Genomic DNA, 18,028 nt, shown 5'->3' with positions numbered 1-18,028 from the left:
GCACGCAAATCTGTTAAGTTTTTATATATAAACGTTATAGCCATTAGAATGGCTATTACAGAAAAAACCCCAGAAAATAACAAGTCTTGGTGAGGATGTGGAGAAATTGGAATCACGCATCACAGCTGGTGGGAATGTAAAATGGTACAGCCACTGTAGAAAACTCTGGCAGTCCCTCAAAAAATTAAACAGAATACCATATGATTCATCAATTCTACTTTTGGGTATATAGCCAAAATATTGAAAGCAAGGACTTGAGCAGATATTTAAACAACCATGTTCATTAGCAACATTAGTCACAATAGCCAAAAAGTGGAAAAACCCAAATATTCATCAACAGATAAATGAATAAACAAAATGTGGTCTCTTCATATAATGGAATATTATTAGGTCTTAAAAGAAATGAAATTCTGACACATGTTACAACATGGATGAACCTGGAACACATTATGCTAAGTGAAATAAGCCAGACACAGACAGACAAATACTGTGGGATTGATACAATATTTGGATGGTACCCAGAGTAGGCAAATGCATAGAGACAGAAAGTAGAAAGGTGGTTTTCTGACACATGTTACAACATGGATGAACCTGGAACACATTATGCTAAGTGAAATAAGCCAGCCACAGACAGACAAATACTGTGGGATTGATACAATATTTGGATGGTACCCAGAGTAGGCAAATTCATAGAGACAGGAAGTAGAAAGGTGGTCGCCAGGGGCTGGGGAGGGGCGAGGGGGATGGAGCGTTAGTGTTTAATGAGGACAGTTTCAGTTTTGCAGGATCAAAAAGTTCTGGAGACGGATGGTGGTGATGGTTTCACAACAGTGTGAATGTGCTTAATGCCACCGAACTGTACACTTAAAAATGGTTAAGATAATAAATTTTATGTATATTTTATCATAATTATATATAATAGATGTTATGTTCGTGTATAAATATAGAAGTACTTAGAGTTATAAAAATCCATTCTGTCTTGTGCATCTAAACACAAATTAGGAGAACTTATGTCTTAAAACCGAAGCTCAGCCTCGCCACCCTAAGAGGTCTCAGTGGACAATGTCCTGATGACAGAGAAGCCACTATGGTGAGGCTCCGTGGTGATGGCCAGAATAAAATCCCCACAGAGGAGCAGCCTTGCCCTGTGCTGACTGGGCACAGAGAAGCCGCACAGATCTCCAGGCCCCATCTGGGAGCCTGGGGCTCCAGCTCAGCAAAGCGGCCTGGGGGAAAATGCCAGCCCAAGCTCAGGCAGGCCCTTGCCCCAACTCTCTCTACACCCTTTACTCAGCCTGGGGCGTGCACATTAGACCTGGAGGAGATCTTGCATACAGCACCCTCCTCAGCTCCCACAGGAGAAAATGAGGCCTAAAGAAGACAGTTGCCCAAAGTGGCAGAGTAAGTGCAGCCGAGCACCCAGGAGGACCGGGTCTGGCTGTTCCCTGCACCGTCAAGCTCAGGAAGGCTCCCAGACTCATCAGCAAGTAACTGGAAGCTGATCAAAGGCCACCCTCCAGAGTTACCTTCCCTTTCAAGAAAGACTCGGGGGCCTCTAGAGCATGAGCAGAAAAGCAAACTAAGATGCAGAATTACAGCTGGAAAAACACAAATGAGGACACACGCCACTCCAGAGCCTGATTCCAGAGCACAAGAGTTGCTCTGTGGCTCCGACCTACCAAGGCCGAACACCCTTCCTGTGACACGACAGAGCTAAGATTTCATGGCTCTGAGCTTGCTGTGGTGTTGTGTTCCATCAATGCCAGGCAGAGAAACATTTCCAGCAGCTGGTATAATTGGCCAAGGGGAAGAAAGAGACCTTGTTCATTTGCAAAAGACAATTCTCTGGGTGTTCAATCCATGACTGCACCCAGGAGTTGGATTAATCGTGGTGGCAGTGGATGGTTTTACACAGAGGAGCACATGGTCAGGTGCATTCTGATGACCGTCCTGGGCCTCCATGCTGGCTGCGCATGTGTGCTGAGGTGACCCAGGCAGACATGGGCCTAGACCCCGTCTCCCCCATCCCCCCCAGCCATGCAAGGCTATCATGGGACACTCTACCTGCCAGGCAATCAGGTCCTTGAGTTTCTCGATCTTTTCGTGGGCCTCAGGGTGCTCCTGCAGGTACCGGTCAGTAAAGAAGGCCTGGTGGAGACATGGAGAGCCACTCAGTACGCCTGCTCATCTCACACAGAGTTTTGCACACCTACTGCACCCCAGGCTGTGGGGTTGAGCTGTGCATAAAACAGACCCACACCCCTGCCCTCGCGAAGCTCATCCAGACTCTGGGTTGAACCTTCCCCGGATCCAGGGCAAAATATCCGATACAGTCAAACTCAGTGGAGCTAACGGGCAGCCAAGGAGGGTGTTCACAGTGGCTTCCCAGTGCCTGGAGTCCAGCAAAGGCTTGGCTCACCTGGATTGCTTGGTCCTGGTGGGTGGCAGCGATGACAGCCCTCCCTCCCCACTGCATGCCCGTGACCCAACCTGGCACCTGCTCCAGGCCTGACCCAAACCTGAAGGTGGCAGAGCTACCTTTTTGTCCAAGGGCAATTAACCACACCTTTGCAGCCCGCTCTCCAGACCTGTCTCAGTTTTTACTTTGTCTAGATCAGGGGTCAACAAACTTTTTCTGTGAAGGGCCAGAGGGTAAACATTTTAGGTTTTGTGGACCATAGGGGTCTCCACAGGCCATAAGTAAATGAATGGGTATGGCCATGTTCCAGTAAAACCTCATTTGCAAATGCAGGTGGTAAGCTGGAATGTGCAGATCCGTCTAGACTACCCTCCACATCCTGGAGCTCCCACCCATTCCCACTGAGCTATCACCCAGGAGACCAGCTGTCCAGGGCCCTCCACCGGACCAGCGCTGCCTCCCTAGCCTAAATATTCTGACGCTTTTGTTTTTCTCTAAACCTGTATCTTACAGCTTTAATGATCCCAGGCCTCTTGAAAGCCACCTGAGGGTCACCCTCCAGAGCTCCACTAGCCCAAGCTGGGTGGGTCAAGCTGTCTGAGGACCCCAGGGGAGCCATGCCTGGGCTCAGACCGTGACCCTCCAGCCTGCAGAGGCCCCTCCTGCCTGGCTGTGGCTCATCACTGCTGAGATTGCCCAATGAGACCAGGATAGTTCTGGGCTTTGGGGACAGTGTTTGGAATTTCCAGTCTGTCCCAGGGCAGGGGAGTAAAGAGAAAACTGGCATGCCACGTGCCTTTTCATAATTTGCGAAGCCTCCCATGACGGCAGGGTCCACGATGCCATTCAGGAGCATGGAGAGCGGGTTGATGGGGAGGCTGGGGTCATCCAGGTGCTGCTGCACCATGCTGTTGATCTTGTCGTTTGTCAGCTGCATGGTCTCAATGGCATTCTCCAGGGGGCTGATCTCCACCTGCAGTGAAGGGAGACAACACGTCAGCCCACCATTGGCGCCAGCTCTGGGCCTTGCCAGAGGAGCAACATGTCAAGGTGGGGCAGGTGTCCTGCTTCTCCACACGCCTTCCCAGCAGTTTTTGGACATGATCACTTACAGCCCAACCAAGAGGAGCTTGGCATTTTATTATCATCTCTTGCTTCCAGAGACGGAGCACTCACATGAAAATTCCATAACAGCAAAAGCTGCTCATCTCTGGGGTGTGCGTGTGCACGTGTGCATATGTGAGCACGTGTGGCCATCCAGGAACACACACAGCCTGGAGTGGTGTCTGGACACAAACTGTCTGCTTCATAAAGGAGGCTTGTTCTCCACTGGTTTTATAGCCGGTGAAGATTTTAGCGAATTATGAGGAAGCTAGGAGAAGGCCTGGGCTCTGTGTGAAACCTGCTGTACCTGTCTGACCAGGGAAGTTGCAAGAGGGGCCCTGCCATGGCCTCCACTTACCCTTTACCCCAGGGCTGGGGACAGAGGGGCTGCTCATCACCCCTTGCAGCCCAGCCTCAAAAACCTCATTGGCAAATCTGACACTGATCAGTGGGCCCTTCAGTGCAGGAGGCAGGGGGACCAACTGCCTGTCCCCCTCAGCTTCCCTGGCACACCTCTCTTGCACCCCTGTCCTCCTTCTCTGGGGGACTTCAGGTCCTTGCCAAATCCCAACACAGTGCTCCTCTGGTTCAGAAGTGCAAGGAGAACATGGCCAAGTCTAAAGCAGGGACCACACCTCCCACCAGGCCTCCCGACCAGGCTAGGCCATGGGGACCACGTCCGGGATGACCTCAACCCTAATTTCAATCCTCCCAAAGGAGATGTGGTGGGCCCTGCCATGTGCATGAGTCCTGGGGTGTCCTCTGCATGCGGCCCACAGGGGTCTCCTGCTTTCCTCTCGCTACAGCCTCGGGGGACTATCTGAGAGATGGAGCCGGGGGAGCAGAGAGGAACCAAGAACAGACAGCTCTGGGAAATGCCCAACCCTGGAATGCTGCCCTCCCCCCATACCATGCTTCCCAGGCCCTGGAGGTACCATCCAGGAGCAGGACTTCACCACATGGACACTGCAGGGCCTTATTCCACTTTGACCAACTGCAGACTCCAGGTTGCTGATCCCATTTGCCACAAGAAACAATCGTGTCCTAAACCAAACCAGGTTAGCTGCTGTCCCCACAGATACCCCATGGTGGTTGGTCCCAGGAGGCACAAGCAGGGGTCAAGGGGATTATTGGGCTTCCAGCCTCTTAGTCTGTTAAAAAGCAGCCCGAGGGTGACGCACATCCTCATGCAAGGTCAGGACGCCCCCTCTCTACCTCCAAGCTATTAAGCCGGCTGGCTCCCAGAATCCCTGATTACAGGGGCTTATGGCAGAGGCTCATTATGAGGATTACTGCCTATTTAGGAAGGGCTTGCTTTTCTGTCATCTCTCACACATCCATCTCCAGCCCCAATGGCCCCAGCAAAGGGGCTGCACGTTTGCCACCTGACAAGTAACTCCTGACAGCCTTCCGTCCACCAGCCACTGCCTGGCGCTACGGGGCACAGAACGGGAGCTCCCAGGGCAGAAAGTGAAGTGTGCCCACAGTGAGGGGCAGGCAAAGGGCCTCAGGAGCTCAGAGCAGGATGGGGTGTGAATGACTGCAGGTAGCTGTGCGGGGTGGGGAAGTCTGGCAGATCACGGGGCTCCCGGAGCTGCCCAGAGCTCACGCAGGCATGAACAGAAGAGAGTGGACACATGGCTGGGAGAGGGGTTCCAGCCACGTCCTAGAGCCAAATCATCAGGTGTTTCAGGGGGACTGGTAAACTAAATTACAAGCACCACACCTCTAGGTGAGATCCTGCCAGGTACAAACAAAAGGCACCGAGACACAGGAACAAAAACGTACATATTTCAATCAGATCTTTCTGTACTGGCAATTGCCACGGCCCTGACATTTCAATATGGTCAGTAAATCTGCTGCCAGACTCTGGTTCATGTAAATGAAACTGTCGGATATCTCACCATAAATGTGTTTTGTGCAGATGAAACTGTCTGATAGCTCACCTTAAATGTGAGTTTCATGTAAATAAAATGTTCCCACAGCAAAGGAAAGTTTAGCTTTGCTGAGAGATGGGAATCATTATTAAAGTGCCGGGGAGGGGTATATTCTCAGGCTATTTTTGCTTGAAATGAGCAAGTACTATTAATTAATTTATTTGTCATGTAAATGGTAATAAAACCATCCGGAAAAAAGATCTAAAAAGTTTATGTCAACTGGAACTTGTCTTAAACTTTTCATTTAGTTAAAAAGAAAGAACTGTCAAAAGAGCACAGCTGTGGCTGAACTTAAATGTTTTGTAAGAAGAAATGAAATCTTAGTTCTGGTTTTCTTATACGCTAGAGGTGTGTGGTCACAAAGCATTCCCACTGAAATACTGGTGGGCGAGGAGATGCTGACACTGAGGAACAGGGAGGGTGGTTACATGAACTGCAGCATCTGCTGTGTGCACACGGGCCACAGTGACCAGGTGACATGCTCGGGTGAAGACGGTGTGTCAGACCATATCAAGAAGGAGGGGAACGGACGATTCCTTACCATGAAAACAGATTTGACCTCAAACCACCTTAAAATTCCAGGTAATTTATATGCAGTTGTGTATATGGTTCTCTCAATCCACATATTCTGCAAAGGGAACAGACACACAACACTTATTAGCAGGATGTCAGCAGGTGGATAGTTCTGCCCTAGCAGGGACTTACAACGCCATGTGCTACGGGACACAGAGTGGGAGCTCCCAGAGCACAGAGTGAAATGTGCCCAGAGGGAGGGGCAGGCAAAGGGCCCCAGGATCTCCTAGCAGGGTGGGGTGGCAGCGACCGCAGGCAGCTATGTGGGGTGTCAGCCCCATAGCATCAAGTCCTACAGGATGGGGGTCCACCTGTGCTCAGTGTAGGGCAGGTGTGCCTGGAGGTAGCACCTTACAAGTCACATCAAAGTGTTCCTGTCCTAGACAAGCTTACCCACCTCCCTACTATTTGGCAACGAAAATACAATAGGTGAGCAGTGAAGATATATATATATATATCTACCTCAAAATGAGGCGGCTTCCCTCTTCAGCAAACGGATTTTTGGAAAGGCTCCAAGTGAGTTTTATGCTGGCCTAACTTAGTGTTCAAAATAAACTCAAGCAAATGCATTAAGACTGGATTTAATGAAAGTGATCTCTCACATTCTAATATAATCAATATCTTAAGCTTTAAATTTTTTTTAAGATAACTAATATGTTCACATGAGAACATAAGATAGGGAAAATAGAAGATAGGGAGAGAAGTCACCTGCTACCTAGAGATAAAAACTTAAACATTTTAGTACCTATTGTTCAAGACTTCTTATTAAGTATTAAAAAGTGTATATGTATATTTTAAATAAAAACACCATTTTACAATCTGTATTCTTTGTACATTAGTACATTACATACAGCAGGAAACTGTTTCAGGACAATAAATACAATTCTAAGCCTCCATAAAGGTCACGAACTCCATTGTAGGGGCAAACTGCAAATCCTTTGTCCCACCTCCCACTTGGGCACATCTAGCTTTGCAACAACCTTCTGCTATTCTAGATCTCCCTGTAAAGCAGGATCACCGAGCGCTGTGAGTCTGTCAATAGTAATGTAGATAGAAATAGATGGGATAATGGAATGTCATATTTCCAGGAAACTGGCCTGGATCTTAGAAAGCATTTATCCCAAACCTCTTAGATTCTAGTGGAAGAAAGGAAGGGCTGGCAGAGGCCTCGGGGACACGGGGCAAGGCTCCTGCCTCCCTGGCCGATGATCCTTTTGCACCTGGCGATAGCTCCCTCAGACACTAGCCCTGGAAATGCAAGCAGGTGTGCCCTTTTGGCCATCTCTAGCCCACACCTCCAGGGCTTTCTCTCACACCAATCCACTCTGCAAGGGGCCTCTAATTTGCATCCTTACAGCCGGCTCCCGCTAACTCAAAGCCCTGTCCCAGTCTCCCCCCTCCTCGGCTGGCCTTCCTTGCTTCCCAGAGTTTCACCCCTTGCCGGGTTTGGAGGTGCTGAGCTGCCACACTTAGTTCTGGGCCTGGCGGGGCAGCTTCTCCAGCCCCCTGCCCTTGGAGCCAGGCTCCCTGCACGAGACGCAGAGCCAGGCTTCCCAATAATACAAACCCCCTGCTTAGCCGGAAGCCTGAGGCTTTGTCAAGTGTGTCAAGGACCAAATCCTGTGGCTTCTGAACACTTCATCCACATGTGAGGATGTAAACGGGGCCATTAGGGGATTCTGGGGCCATTTAGAAGAAGCACAGCCTCCGAGGCTTAGCACAGCTCAAAATGTCAGGAGTCTCGGTCACCCTGAGCTGTGCACCCTTTGGCAAGTCGCTTGACCTCCTTGTGTCTATTTCTTTACAGTATAAGAATATACATACTTGCCAGAAGGGAGAGGTGCAAGGAAAATTCAAGAACTGCCTCTAAATCTTGCAGTCGAGAGACACTATATAAATAATAACATCACTGCTTCCAATGACTGCAATAGACAGAGATTGCTCAGGACCACTGTGCTTCACGTGGGTGTGCAGGTGGATGTGCCTGGGCTGAGTCCTCCCTCGCTACTACAGACAACACTGCAGTGACCCATGACCAAGCAGGTCCAGGAGGCTGGCATTCACCAAGAAACAGGGTCTTTGTTTTCAAGCAACCAGTGTGTTACACCTGCAGAATACTTTAGAATTCACCTGACTCCAAGCTCCCTCAAGCTCCAAGTTGACACACAATCAGGCCTCAGGGCTAGAGGGACTTCCCAAGCAGGCTCTCAGGAGCTGTGACAGGAGACCCACAGGGACTGCCCTGAGGATGAGAGGATGGAGGGAGGACACCTGAGGGGTTTGCAGGAGAGTGGGTGGTCACCGCTCTTGATTTAAGGTGCCCGGCTGCAAGTGCCCAGAGCTTCCTTTTGGGTTGCAAGAAGGGTGCTAATTCATTTGTCACCTCCTGCACTCCAGATGCCTCCAGAGTGCAGACAGAGGAAGCCATTCCCAGCAGTGATGGTCCCCCTCTGGGTCCCTAGGGCTCATGCCTTTGTGCAATAGGAACCTATACAGGGATTTCTGGAGGTTTATCCAGGCAAGATGGAGAAACGTTAACACAAAACACTGTGGTTTACTTGATGCCTTTTGAAAATGGAATCCATTAACCTGGTTTTATGTACAGCGTACTTCAAAAAGTAGAAGGAAACGAATAGAAAGACTCGTATTATATTTGAATTCTATTTTTCCAAGAACTTTTTGAACTATCCTTGTATACTTTTTAAAGGCTATAAGGATCTGTGTTAGTATTTCCATGACTCTAATGCAGTGATTCGCAACAAGGGACAATTATCCATGTCTGGAAACTTTTGATTGGTTGGCCCAACTGGGAAGGTGGCACTCGCATCTACTGGCATCTAGAGGTCAGGACAGTCTTTTTAAAGGCTATAAGGATCTGTGTTAGTATTTCCATGACTCTAATGCAGTGATTCGCAATAAGGGACAATTATCCATGTCTGGAAACTTTTGATTGGTTGGCCCAACTGGGAAGGTGGCACTCGCATCTACTGGCATCTAGAGGTCAGGACAGTCCCTAAACATCCTACAATGCTCAGGACAGCCCCCAACACAGAGAACTACCCAGTAGTGACGTCACTAGTGCCAAGGTAGGAGCCCTGCTGCAGTGCGCTGTGCCACAGTGAAGTTCAGGCACTGGCCCTGGATGGTGAGTGAACAGCTGGATCTAGATCCAGCTTGTCTCCTGACTGCCATGTCACCTGCAGAAAGCCATGTCAGCAGTCAGCACACTATTTGTAACTAGAGATACCAACACCAGATGCAGCACCTGGGGCTCACTGGAAGACCAGCTGCCGTACAGGCAGGAGGGAAGGATGCATGCACCAGCACTCAAACAGCAACAACCCTCGATCACAGACCTTAAGGACCTCAGTGATAGCATCTGTGAAATGTCAGTAGTTCTACTAGTTTGGAGGAGGTACCAGATTGGGATTTCTGCACATAATGTACAAGGACAGTAACACTGCCTTGGGGGTAGCCTTTCAGACCACACTTCCCAACAGGCAGTTTTGTAGGTGGTGGAATGAGGTGTTTTTGTCTGTTTGCTTTTTGTTTTGGTGGTGTTGGTTTTTGCTGCTGTTGTTGTTTTTACCGCAAATTCATTGTCTGGGTTTTTCTCTCCCTTCCGGATTGGCCGAGAATATTCAAATCGCTGGACCTCGTTCACCCTGTAAAAACTGCACAGAGACAGACAGATCATTAGACATTTAACCCAGAAAACATCTGATTTGCTTTTAGACATAGGGTCTGGCCTCCGAATATGTCACTATATCCCCAACCTTGGCCTGAAGTGATAGCCTTGGCTTCCTCTCCCAGCCAGCCTTGGAAGGGAAATGTTGACAGGTGGAAAAATTAACTTGAGTTTTGGCCTCCTCCCCATCCCTGCCAGCCCTCAAGGGAGAAGAGACGCTGAGTAAGAGTGAAATGGGCAAAAACAGAAAAAAGGTGATGCAAAGGAGAGGGTTAAAAGGTTTTGTATTCACTTTATGTGGTTATTACTTTTTAAATGGTTTTAAACACTTTAGGTTCTGGTCTATAAAATGCAGATTTTGCAACCACCCAAAGAAGGGCAGACATGGACGTAAGCAGCTGCCTTCCTCCCTGGGTCAGGGGTGGGTCTCGTGCATGTAGCTCGGGCAGGTGCAGGGAGATACTTCTCCCCCGACACTGAAATGTAGGCAGACGCCCACATCAAAGGAAACTACCAGAGCATACTCTACAGTTCCCCTTGCTGGATGCCTGTCTCTGAGAAAAAATGTTGCAAGCCTTAAAAACGTATGCTTGTGAAAGCAATCACTTGTAAATAAAGAGTCCTAGTTTATTTCCCATTTTTGCTGATGAAAGGTGAAAGAAATGATGACAGGTTAAAGAAAACACCCAACATCAGGATACAAAATAAGCGGATCCTGAGAAATATTAGGCCATCAAAGAGGTTAATTTTTCATTATGGATCAAATAGAATAGAACATGGATCAAACAGAAAGGGGATGTTGTTTTCATTTTCTCGGCATTTGGAAACTGAGTTAATAGCCGAGCTTCAAAATCTTCTCGACGTTCATACTCCTTCCCTCGGTAAATGAAAACTTTTCCCTAGAAACAATGACATTCATTAAATAACACCACAGGGGGAGGGCTGGGAAAAGTTCACACACAAATGCACTCATCTTCAAAACATGCTGGGCAGTTTAAAAACAAAATGTCATTGTCATTAAATTGTCAAAAATGTCATTAAGAACAACTTGTAATTTTTTTACTTGTAATTGCATTGGTCTTATTAATCAAGAACACACAGACCTAAGTCATGTAAGTTAATGCTGTTTAAGAAGCACTGAGCACTACATTACTGAAATCTGGTGATACATTTCAGTCTGAACAGTAACAACCAATTAAAAAACTACGAAGACCCAACTGAGCAATTGGAGCCTCATGCCATAGTGGGCATAAAATGGCTAGAGAGAGGGTTAAAGGCAGCCAGGGCAAGTGGGTAACGATGTCTGTATTTTTTTCAGGTAAGCCTTAATTAAGAAGTTTTCATCCTGCTCTAAGGAGTTTAAGACACCATGAGACTAAGGTGGGGTCAGAGCCTGAGAATGGCCATCTGGAGCTGACTGTAAGGCATAGCCAAGAAATTGGTAGAACCAGAGGAAGAAGGATCCAGATCAAAGCAGAAAGGTATTGGGCTCTGGGCCTTCCCTGGTGGTGAGCTGCTGGAGACGGACGGAGGGCAGGACTTCCCTCGCTGCACCCAGAACTGTCCAGACCATCATTCATCATTGAATGACAAGGTAAAATACACAGTGCTCTTCTTCTAAGGGCTGGGTTTTGTCCATCTCAAATGACACTTTGTCACCTCCCTACATTACAAGTTGGAGAGCCCTCTGGGGGCTGTTATGGACAGCTGGGCTAGGTGACCTAGGGGTGACTAAGCAGGGGAGCATTCTTCCTTACACAAGGTTGTCTTGTTGGGGCCATTTCTCTCTGGTCTCCGTTCCTTCACGGATTCAACAAAGTATGTTCTGAGTGTCAACGGAGTCACAGAAAAGCAGCAATGGGTAGACAATGTAATGCTACTGCTGGGTTTTGAAGCCTTCTGCCTCCCCCCACCCATCCTGCCCCATCTTAGGGCTGTGTCAACCTAAATGAAAACTTCAACCAGGAGAAGCCACAGAGGCACAAGAAATGGAAGTCTGGGGGCAACGCTTTTCACAATGGAACCTGGATGCATTGATGCACATGCTGTTTTGATCAGGGGACACTGGGTAAGAGTCTCCAGACAGGCTGGTCCTGAGTCAGGTGAAGCCTGCTTTATCTGAGGTAATCCCTAGACAAGGCCAGAGAGGGGCAAAGAGAGAGACAGGCGGACGGACAATGAGTGAAAATAGCATTTTGCTGCATATTCTTATATTTCTCTCCTAAAGACTCAACTTGAAGTTAAGTTAAAATTTGTCTAATTAATGGATTTTTAAAAACATAAAGAGAGATCTTGTGGTACTCAACCAATTTATCCTTGTTCTGGTCTGAATGTTTGTGTCCCCCCAAATCCATATGTTGAAACCCCACCCCCATGGTGACGGTATTAGGAGTGGACCCCAGGGAGGTGATTAGGTCATGAGGGCTCCCCCTTCATGAACAGGATTAGTGCCCTTATAAAAGAGGGCCCAAAGAGCTCTCTTTCCCTGTGAGGACACATGGAAGGTGCCGCCTATGAGGAACAGAACCTAACCAGACACGGAATCTGCTTGCTCCTTGATCCTGGACTTCCTAGCTGCCAGAATGGTGCATGCTAAATTTCTTTTGTTTATAAATTATCCCGTGCAAGGTATTTTATTACAGCAGCCCAAACAAACTAAGACAATCCCCTTCCCTACTCCCAACTTATTCTGTGTTCTTATAAATCACCAACGAAGGAACATTCTAAGAATTGAATATTGTTTTTTCACTTTGTACTTAGGTATGTCTTAATGTACCATTATGGAAAGGAAAGTGTTCTATTTCTCTAAAAAAATAATGTCAGGCAGAAACCAACCTAATCTGCAGTCTTAATCAGAAATATAAATACACTGCATGGGCACCCTATAAGACTATATCAAAGCCACACACTTCAGAAACTCAGTAAGCTTTAATGTATCACAGGCTACTATGAAACTAGCATGCATTTATTGTTGTTTATACCAGAAGACAGACAGACAAAATAAAAGTGTATATAAAGACCTTAACAGAAAAACACTAGTGAGTTATAGATGAAAACACTAGTAACATTTTCTAGAAACGTCAATTACCTTGCATTCTGAAGTGGTCCCTTCAAGCAGGAAAACAAGGGGAAAATGTACATATAGTCAAAGATATTTATTCCTTGTAAGAACTATAAATATTAATATAAATGAAAAAAAATGGGATCAATTTTTAGAGAAAAACAAAGCAAAAGAGCCAGCCGGTCGACTCTCAGAGGCTGTGCTCTCAACACAAACATCCCGCCCACTTTTTGGTAAACGCTGCTGCCACTGCCAGGTTGACCCCTGCCAGGTGGTCTGTGAAGTGCAGTAAACACGTCACTACAGCCCCACAAAACCACTCAGGTGTGGTGGGAAAGTCAGTTCAATAGGAATCAAGCCCGTTACACTTTTTATTTGTACTTTGCATTTTGTCCTTTTGATGGTGGAGATGACCCAGCACCCCCCATCCCCCATGGAGCCTGCAGTGCATGTGAGCTCCCAACACGGCCCAGCAGCTACTGGCTCAGCGACTGCCGAGGGTTTCGCTGCAGGCACGCACTCGAGTGTGCAAGGCAGACTGCTGTCTTGCTCTGGATGCCAAACAGTCACCCAGCACAGATCGTGGTTAGTGGCCATATAGCCCAGGCAGCTCTCTGTCCACAGGACCACATGCCCCAACACAGCACCGGTCTGCCATGGTTTAGGGTTGGTCTCTCTCTTTCTTAGAGACATACACACTGGAGCGTATGTACAAATACACATGCTAATTAAAGACATTGATTGACTTCAACTCCAAGTTCATTCTAGCCTTCTGCTTTGTTTTTTATGTAGAATAAAGTTAATTTCCAATTCCTCCCTAATGTAGAGCTTATCACTGAACATCCTTTAATGGAAGGGAAGACTTTCTTCAGAATTTGGGTTTCTGATCAGCTGCTGTCTTAGCTGCACAATGAAGGCAACAAGAGACACTGACCAGCAGTGGCTAGGACGGGGCCAGATGCCCCAGACACCAGGCAGGACACTGGGTGAACAGGCCAGAATTATGTGGGCCACTCATGTAAAGAGTGACTGACATATGCTCAGTAAAGGGAACATACGCATCCTATGGGCTCTGTATGAAGAGATGTCGCACACTCTGACTCCTGTGGAATCAGAAACCCCGGGGGCCAAACAAGCACACCTCTGGGACCAGAGAAGTCTCCTAACTGGTTTCCACTGCCCCAGATAGCTGTGCTCCTGGCACAGAGCTTCTACCCTAAAGCCAGAGGAATCATGCATGGCTTCCCAGGATAAGAGAAAACCATGCGTCACAAGAAAATATCATAAGAAATGACAAGAAATCATGACCCACTGCCCAATAGCATCCAAGAATGTGTTTTTGAAAAACTTTAAACAATCCTACTAGTAGGCCAGGCAGCACTTATTGACATAATTGTCCTCTGGCTGCATGTGAATATGGGGAAGTGGGCGTCCGGCAGGTGATCAAGATCACCACTTCAATCACGTCTCCAACAGCACGAACCTGTCTCAGGGCTGGCGCGCGACTCAGTGCCCAGCACTATGGCCATGAAAGCGCATTTCCAACTTCTCGTGTAATTGAAAATACACGTGTGTAGCAGCATTATTCACAATAGCCAACAGGTGGAAACGACCCAAATGTCCATCAGCAGATAAATGGATACACACAATGTGCTCTATCCATACAATGGAACAGTATTCAGACTTTCAGGAAGTTCTGTCCTGTGCTACACCACGAATGAGCCCAAAAGACATTATGCTAAGTAAAATAAGCCAGACAAAAAAGGACAAATACTGTATGATTCCACTTCTATAAGGCACCTAGAGTAGTCAGATTCATAGAGACAGGAAGGAGAATGGTGGTTGCCAGGAGCTGGGAGGAGGGGGATGGGAAATTTGTGTTTAGTGGGGACAGAGTTCCAGCTGTGTAAGATGAAAAGTTCTGGAGGTGGATGGCGGTGAAGGATGCACAACAGTGTGAATAATGACGCTGGACTGTACACTGAAAAATGGCTAAAATGGTAAATTTTCTATTATGTATATTTTACCACAATTTTAAACACACACACACACAAATCTCTAAAGGGGAGTTATTTTCAGGAAAAATCAGATGGAAAAGTTATATGCAAAGAAAATATTATGAGTTTGTAAGATGAAAAGTTCTGGAGGTGGATGGCGGTGAAGGATGCACAACAGTGTGAATAATGATGCTGGACTGTACACTGAAAAATGGCTAAAATGGTAAATTTTCTATTATGTATATTTTACCACAATTTTAAAAACACACACACACAAATCTCTAAAGGGGAGTTATTTTCAGGAAAAATCAGATGGAAAAGTTATATGCAAAGAAAATATTATGAGTTCTCTCTGGTACCCAAGCTAAACGCAGAGCTGTAGAGAACGGAGAGTAGGACTTTGCCATGTGGTTGCAAAGTCCAGTCTTTCCACAGGATGGGAAGGGGTCTCTCTGAGGAGGAAGCAATCTAGGCTCAGATTAAGCAGAATCAAAATTTACCCGTAGGAATGTGGGGAATCCTTGTCCGTAGTAGCCAACAGCAAAATAGTCAGGCTTGGGTCTTATCACTTTGACGATGTTTTCATAAAACTGAGCCTGTTTTTTCTGGAGGGAAGAAAGAAATTGCATTTCAGGTGTGAGTAGCATATGTGAGCATCCATCCTTCTGGAATCTTCCTGTGTGCTCTTTAAGCTCGACAACTCTTGCAGGTGGGGCAGGGTCTGGAGGCACAAACCTAATTCAATCTCACTGTAATTTCCACATCCCTTTTCATGCATCCTCCACCATTCAGCAAGGGATTCCAAGCCTCTAAATTCAGCAACCAGTCATGATTTACATATGTATTCTTTTTTTTTTTTTTTTCCTTTTTTGTCTCTTTTTACTGACCGGTAACGGGATCGCAACCCTTGGTGTCGCGCCCGTACCGGGGACCGGCAATGGGATCGCAACCCTCGGTGTTGCGCCCGCACCGCGCTCAGCCAGTGAGCGGGAACCGGTCACCACATGGGATCCAAACCCTCAGCGGGAGCGCCGCCACACTCCCAAGCGGCGCACTCTCCAGTGCGCCACCGGGCCGGCCCTACATATGTTTTCAATAACCAAAGAGGTGCCACAGAAATGGCTTTTCTTCTGATTAAATGGCTCGCCCTTAGTATTGTTAAAGGGTATAGATCGGATCCTAGGATACATTAAAGAAGAATCTAAAAGAACAGAATTGTTCTGTTCTAAATTAACGACAAGCATTACAACACCATTAAGGTGATCTGCTGAATACAGAAATGACACGGTTGTGCAGGCAGTAATGAGAAACCTACAGAGCTCGTGTGCCAGAAGACACGTCAGGCTACTATCCGTCCACGCCCCTCTTGTAGAAGGGGTCACAGTTTTAAAGAAGTGGAAACTCTCATGGACTCTTGGGCTGTCAAAAGCACTATACACACAAGGTCAGCAGCTGCTTTCGTACAATTCATCCATAGAAGTCTTAGAGTTTCATTACAAGAACTTACTTGGGAATAAAAAACGGACACTCATGGGCCAGAATCAACCAGCAAATAAACTAAAACCATCTTCCTGGACAAAATGGAGCATCATGGCTGAGGCCATAGAATACCTGAGGTGAATTCCAACATTCAAATGGAGTTAGAAATTCCAGAAAAACATGCAGAGATTGCCTGTGTTCATATAAATGGAAAAAAATGAAGACCTACCAGCAATTCACTGAGCTGTTCGTAATCAAACATTTCGTTTTCGTACTGTTCAGCCAGTTCCTTGCCCAGGGCAATGGCCTCCTCCCACATCTGTGAGTTAAAATAGAGAAAAAAGTGAGAGAGACACACAAACCTGAATCGTGCAGTCAAAGTAAAACAGTAACACAATCACTCATAGTAAAACAATTTAGAAATACGTTTGATTAACTGAAACGCTAGGGGAAAAATGCCGAACAGCACAAACATGTTCCGGGGACCCTGTCTTTCAGTTCACGACCTGGTGTCGGTTGGCTCAATGGTCAACCATGGCTCATCGATCAGGCCAGCCACTGCCCAGGACAGACGGTCTGCCGGCCCATCCTCACCCCTCCTGTCCTCATTCTCTGGCTGCCAGCTGTGGCCGCCGAAGCCCATCTGTCAGAGCAGCCTTGGAGCCAGGGGGAAGGAACCGCAGGGCCAAGAGAGGCTGCGAGGAGCGTTCACAGAGCATCTAGGGGACAGACCTGGCTACCTTCCCAAATCGTCCACTTTAAGAAACACTTTGTCAAAAATCATCAACTGTCAGAAAGACCAGGATATATTCAACTCTAAATTAAACCTCATAGAAAGTTCAACTTTATGTGTGCAAATACCGTGAGGATGTAAAGCCTTCCATCATTTTAAAAAAAAGACAGCTTTTTATGGTAATAATTGGAAAGTGTCTTTCCAAATCAAGTGACTGATTTATTAAAATGTTGATAAACTCTTGACAAATGTAGAATAATATTTGATATATATATATCAAATATATATATATATATAGTAGGCCTGAATTTCCCTTATTATCCTTGGGAAAAATAAAGTGATTTGCTTGAGAAGAACATGGAAAATTCGGAGGAACTACCTCCTCCAGGAAGCCTTCCTGGTTGCCCCCCTTCTCCTTTGTGCACCCACAACAACCCCAGATCTCTATATTTCAAAACTTTTGGCAATATACTGAAATTGAAATGCTCCTTTGTCATTCTCCCTCAGGGACTAAAAGCCCCTTGAGCACAGGGGCTGAGCATTATCAGTCTGTAAAACCTCTGGACCTTAGCCCAGGGACTGCTTGACAAAGTTTAGCAAAGAGAACCGAAGGTTATTGACTTAAAACCAGGAATGCTTTGTACCACCCTGCGTGCTGTGTTCCCAGCCATGAATCACCCATGTCTCAACTGCCATCACCCCACGAGACAGCAGTTCTAATGTGAGGGGTGAGCTAACATTCCTGCAGTGAATTCGACTCCGCTCCCTGCTGGGATGCTAGAGACACACTGGGGTGCGTCACTGTTCCCACGAGGGCAGGACAATTGGCACAAGAGCAAGGATGCTTACAGCTTTTAGCTTTTTCCAACTTACTCTATGTCCAGCCACCTGCATTCTTGTGTTTAGGCCTTTCAGTCACCTTGTCGGTGGGTATCTTCATTATACCCATTTTGCAGATAAGGAAGTTGGGGATCAGACTTGCCCAAGGGCACATAGCGGGTAAGAGGTAGACTCAGCTCACTTGGCCTTTTTCCAAA

General features: G+C 47.0%; 1 protein-coding gene across 1 annotated transcript in view; it reads right to left on the bottom strand.

The window, feature by feature from the left end:
• Positions 1 to 2,064: 2,064 nt before the first annotated feature.
• LOC103607989 (dedicator of cytokinesis protein 1-like) overlaps positions 2,065 to 18,028 on the bottom strand; it is a gene marked incomplete at its 3' end in the record, with an annotated part of 69,046 nt that continues 53,082 nt past the window's right edge. Inside the window, exons 10-17 of the mRNA XM_008592434.1 lie at positions 16,488 to 16,577; positions 15,280 to 15,384; positions 10,509 to 10,620; positions 10,185 to 10,197; positions 9,623 to 9,707; positions 6,002 to 6,088; positions 3,216 to 3,392; positions 2,065 to 2,148 (exon numbers count right to left, since the gene is read on the bottom strand). Of these exons, the coding sequence (XP_008590656.1) occupies positions 2,065 to 2,148; positions 3,216 to 3,392; positions 6,002 to 6,088; positions 9,623 to 9,707; positions 10,185 to 10,197; positions 10,509 to 10,620; positions 15,280 to 15,384; positions 16,488 to 16,577 (753 nt within the window). The remainder of the gene's footprint in view (positions 2,149 to 3,215; positions 3,393 to 6,001; positions 6,089 to 9,622; positions 9,708 to 10,184; positions 10,198 to 10,508; positions 10,621 to 15,279; positions 15,385 to 16,487; positions 16,578 to 18,028) is intronic.

Source organism: Galeopterus variegatus, unplaced genomic scaffold (genome assembly GCF_000696425.1).
Source record: "Galeopterus variegatus unplaced genomic scaffold, G_variegatus-3.0.2 Scaffold7921, whole genome shotgun sequence".
Classification (NCBI taxonomy): Eukaryota; Metazoa; Chordata; class Mammalia; order Dermoptera; family Cynocephalidae; genus Galeopterus; species Galeopterus variegatus.
Note: the sequence above shows the minus strand (reverse complement) of the source record. Positions and strands in the feature narration are given on the sequence as shown.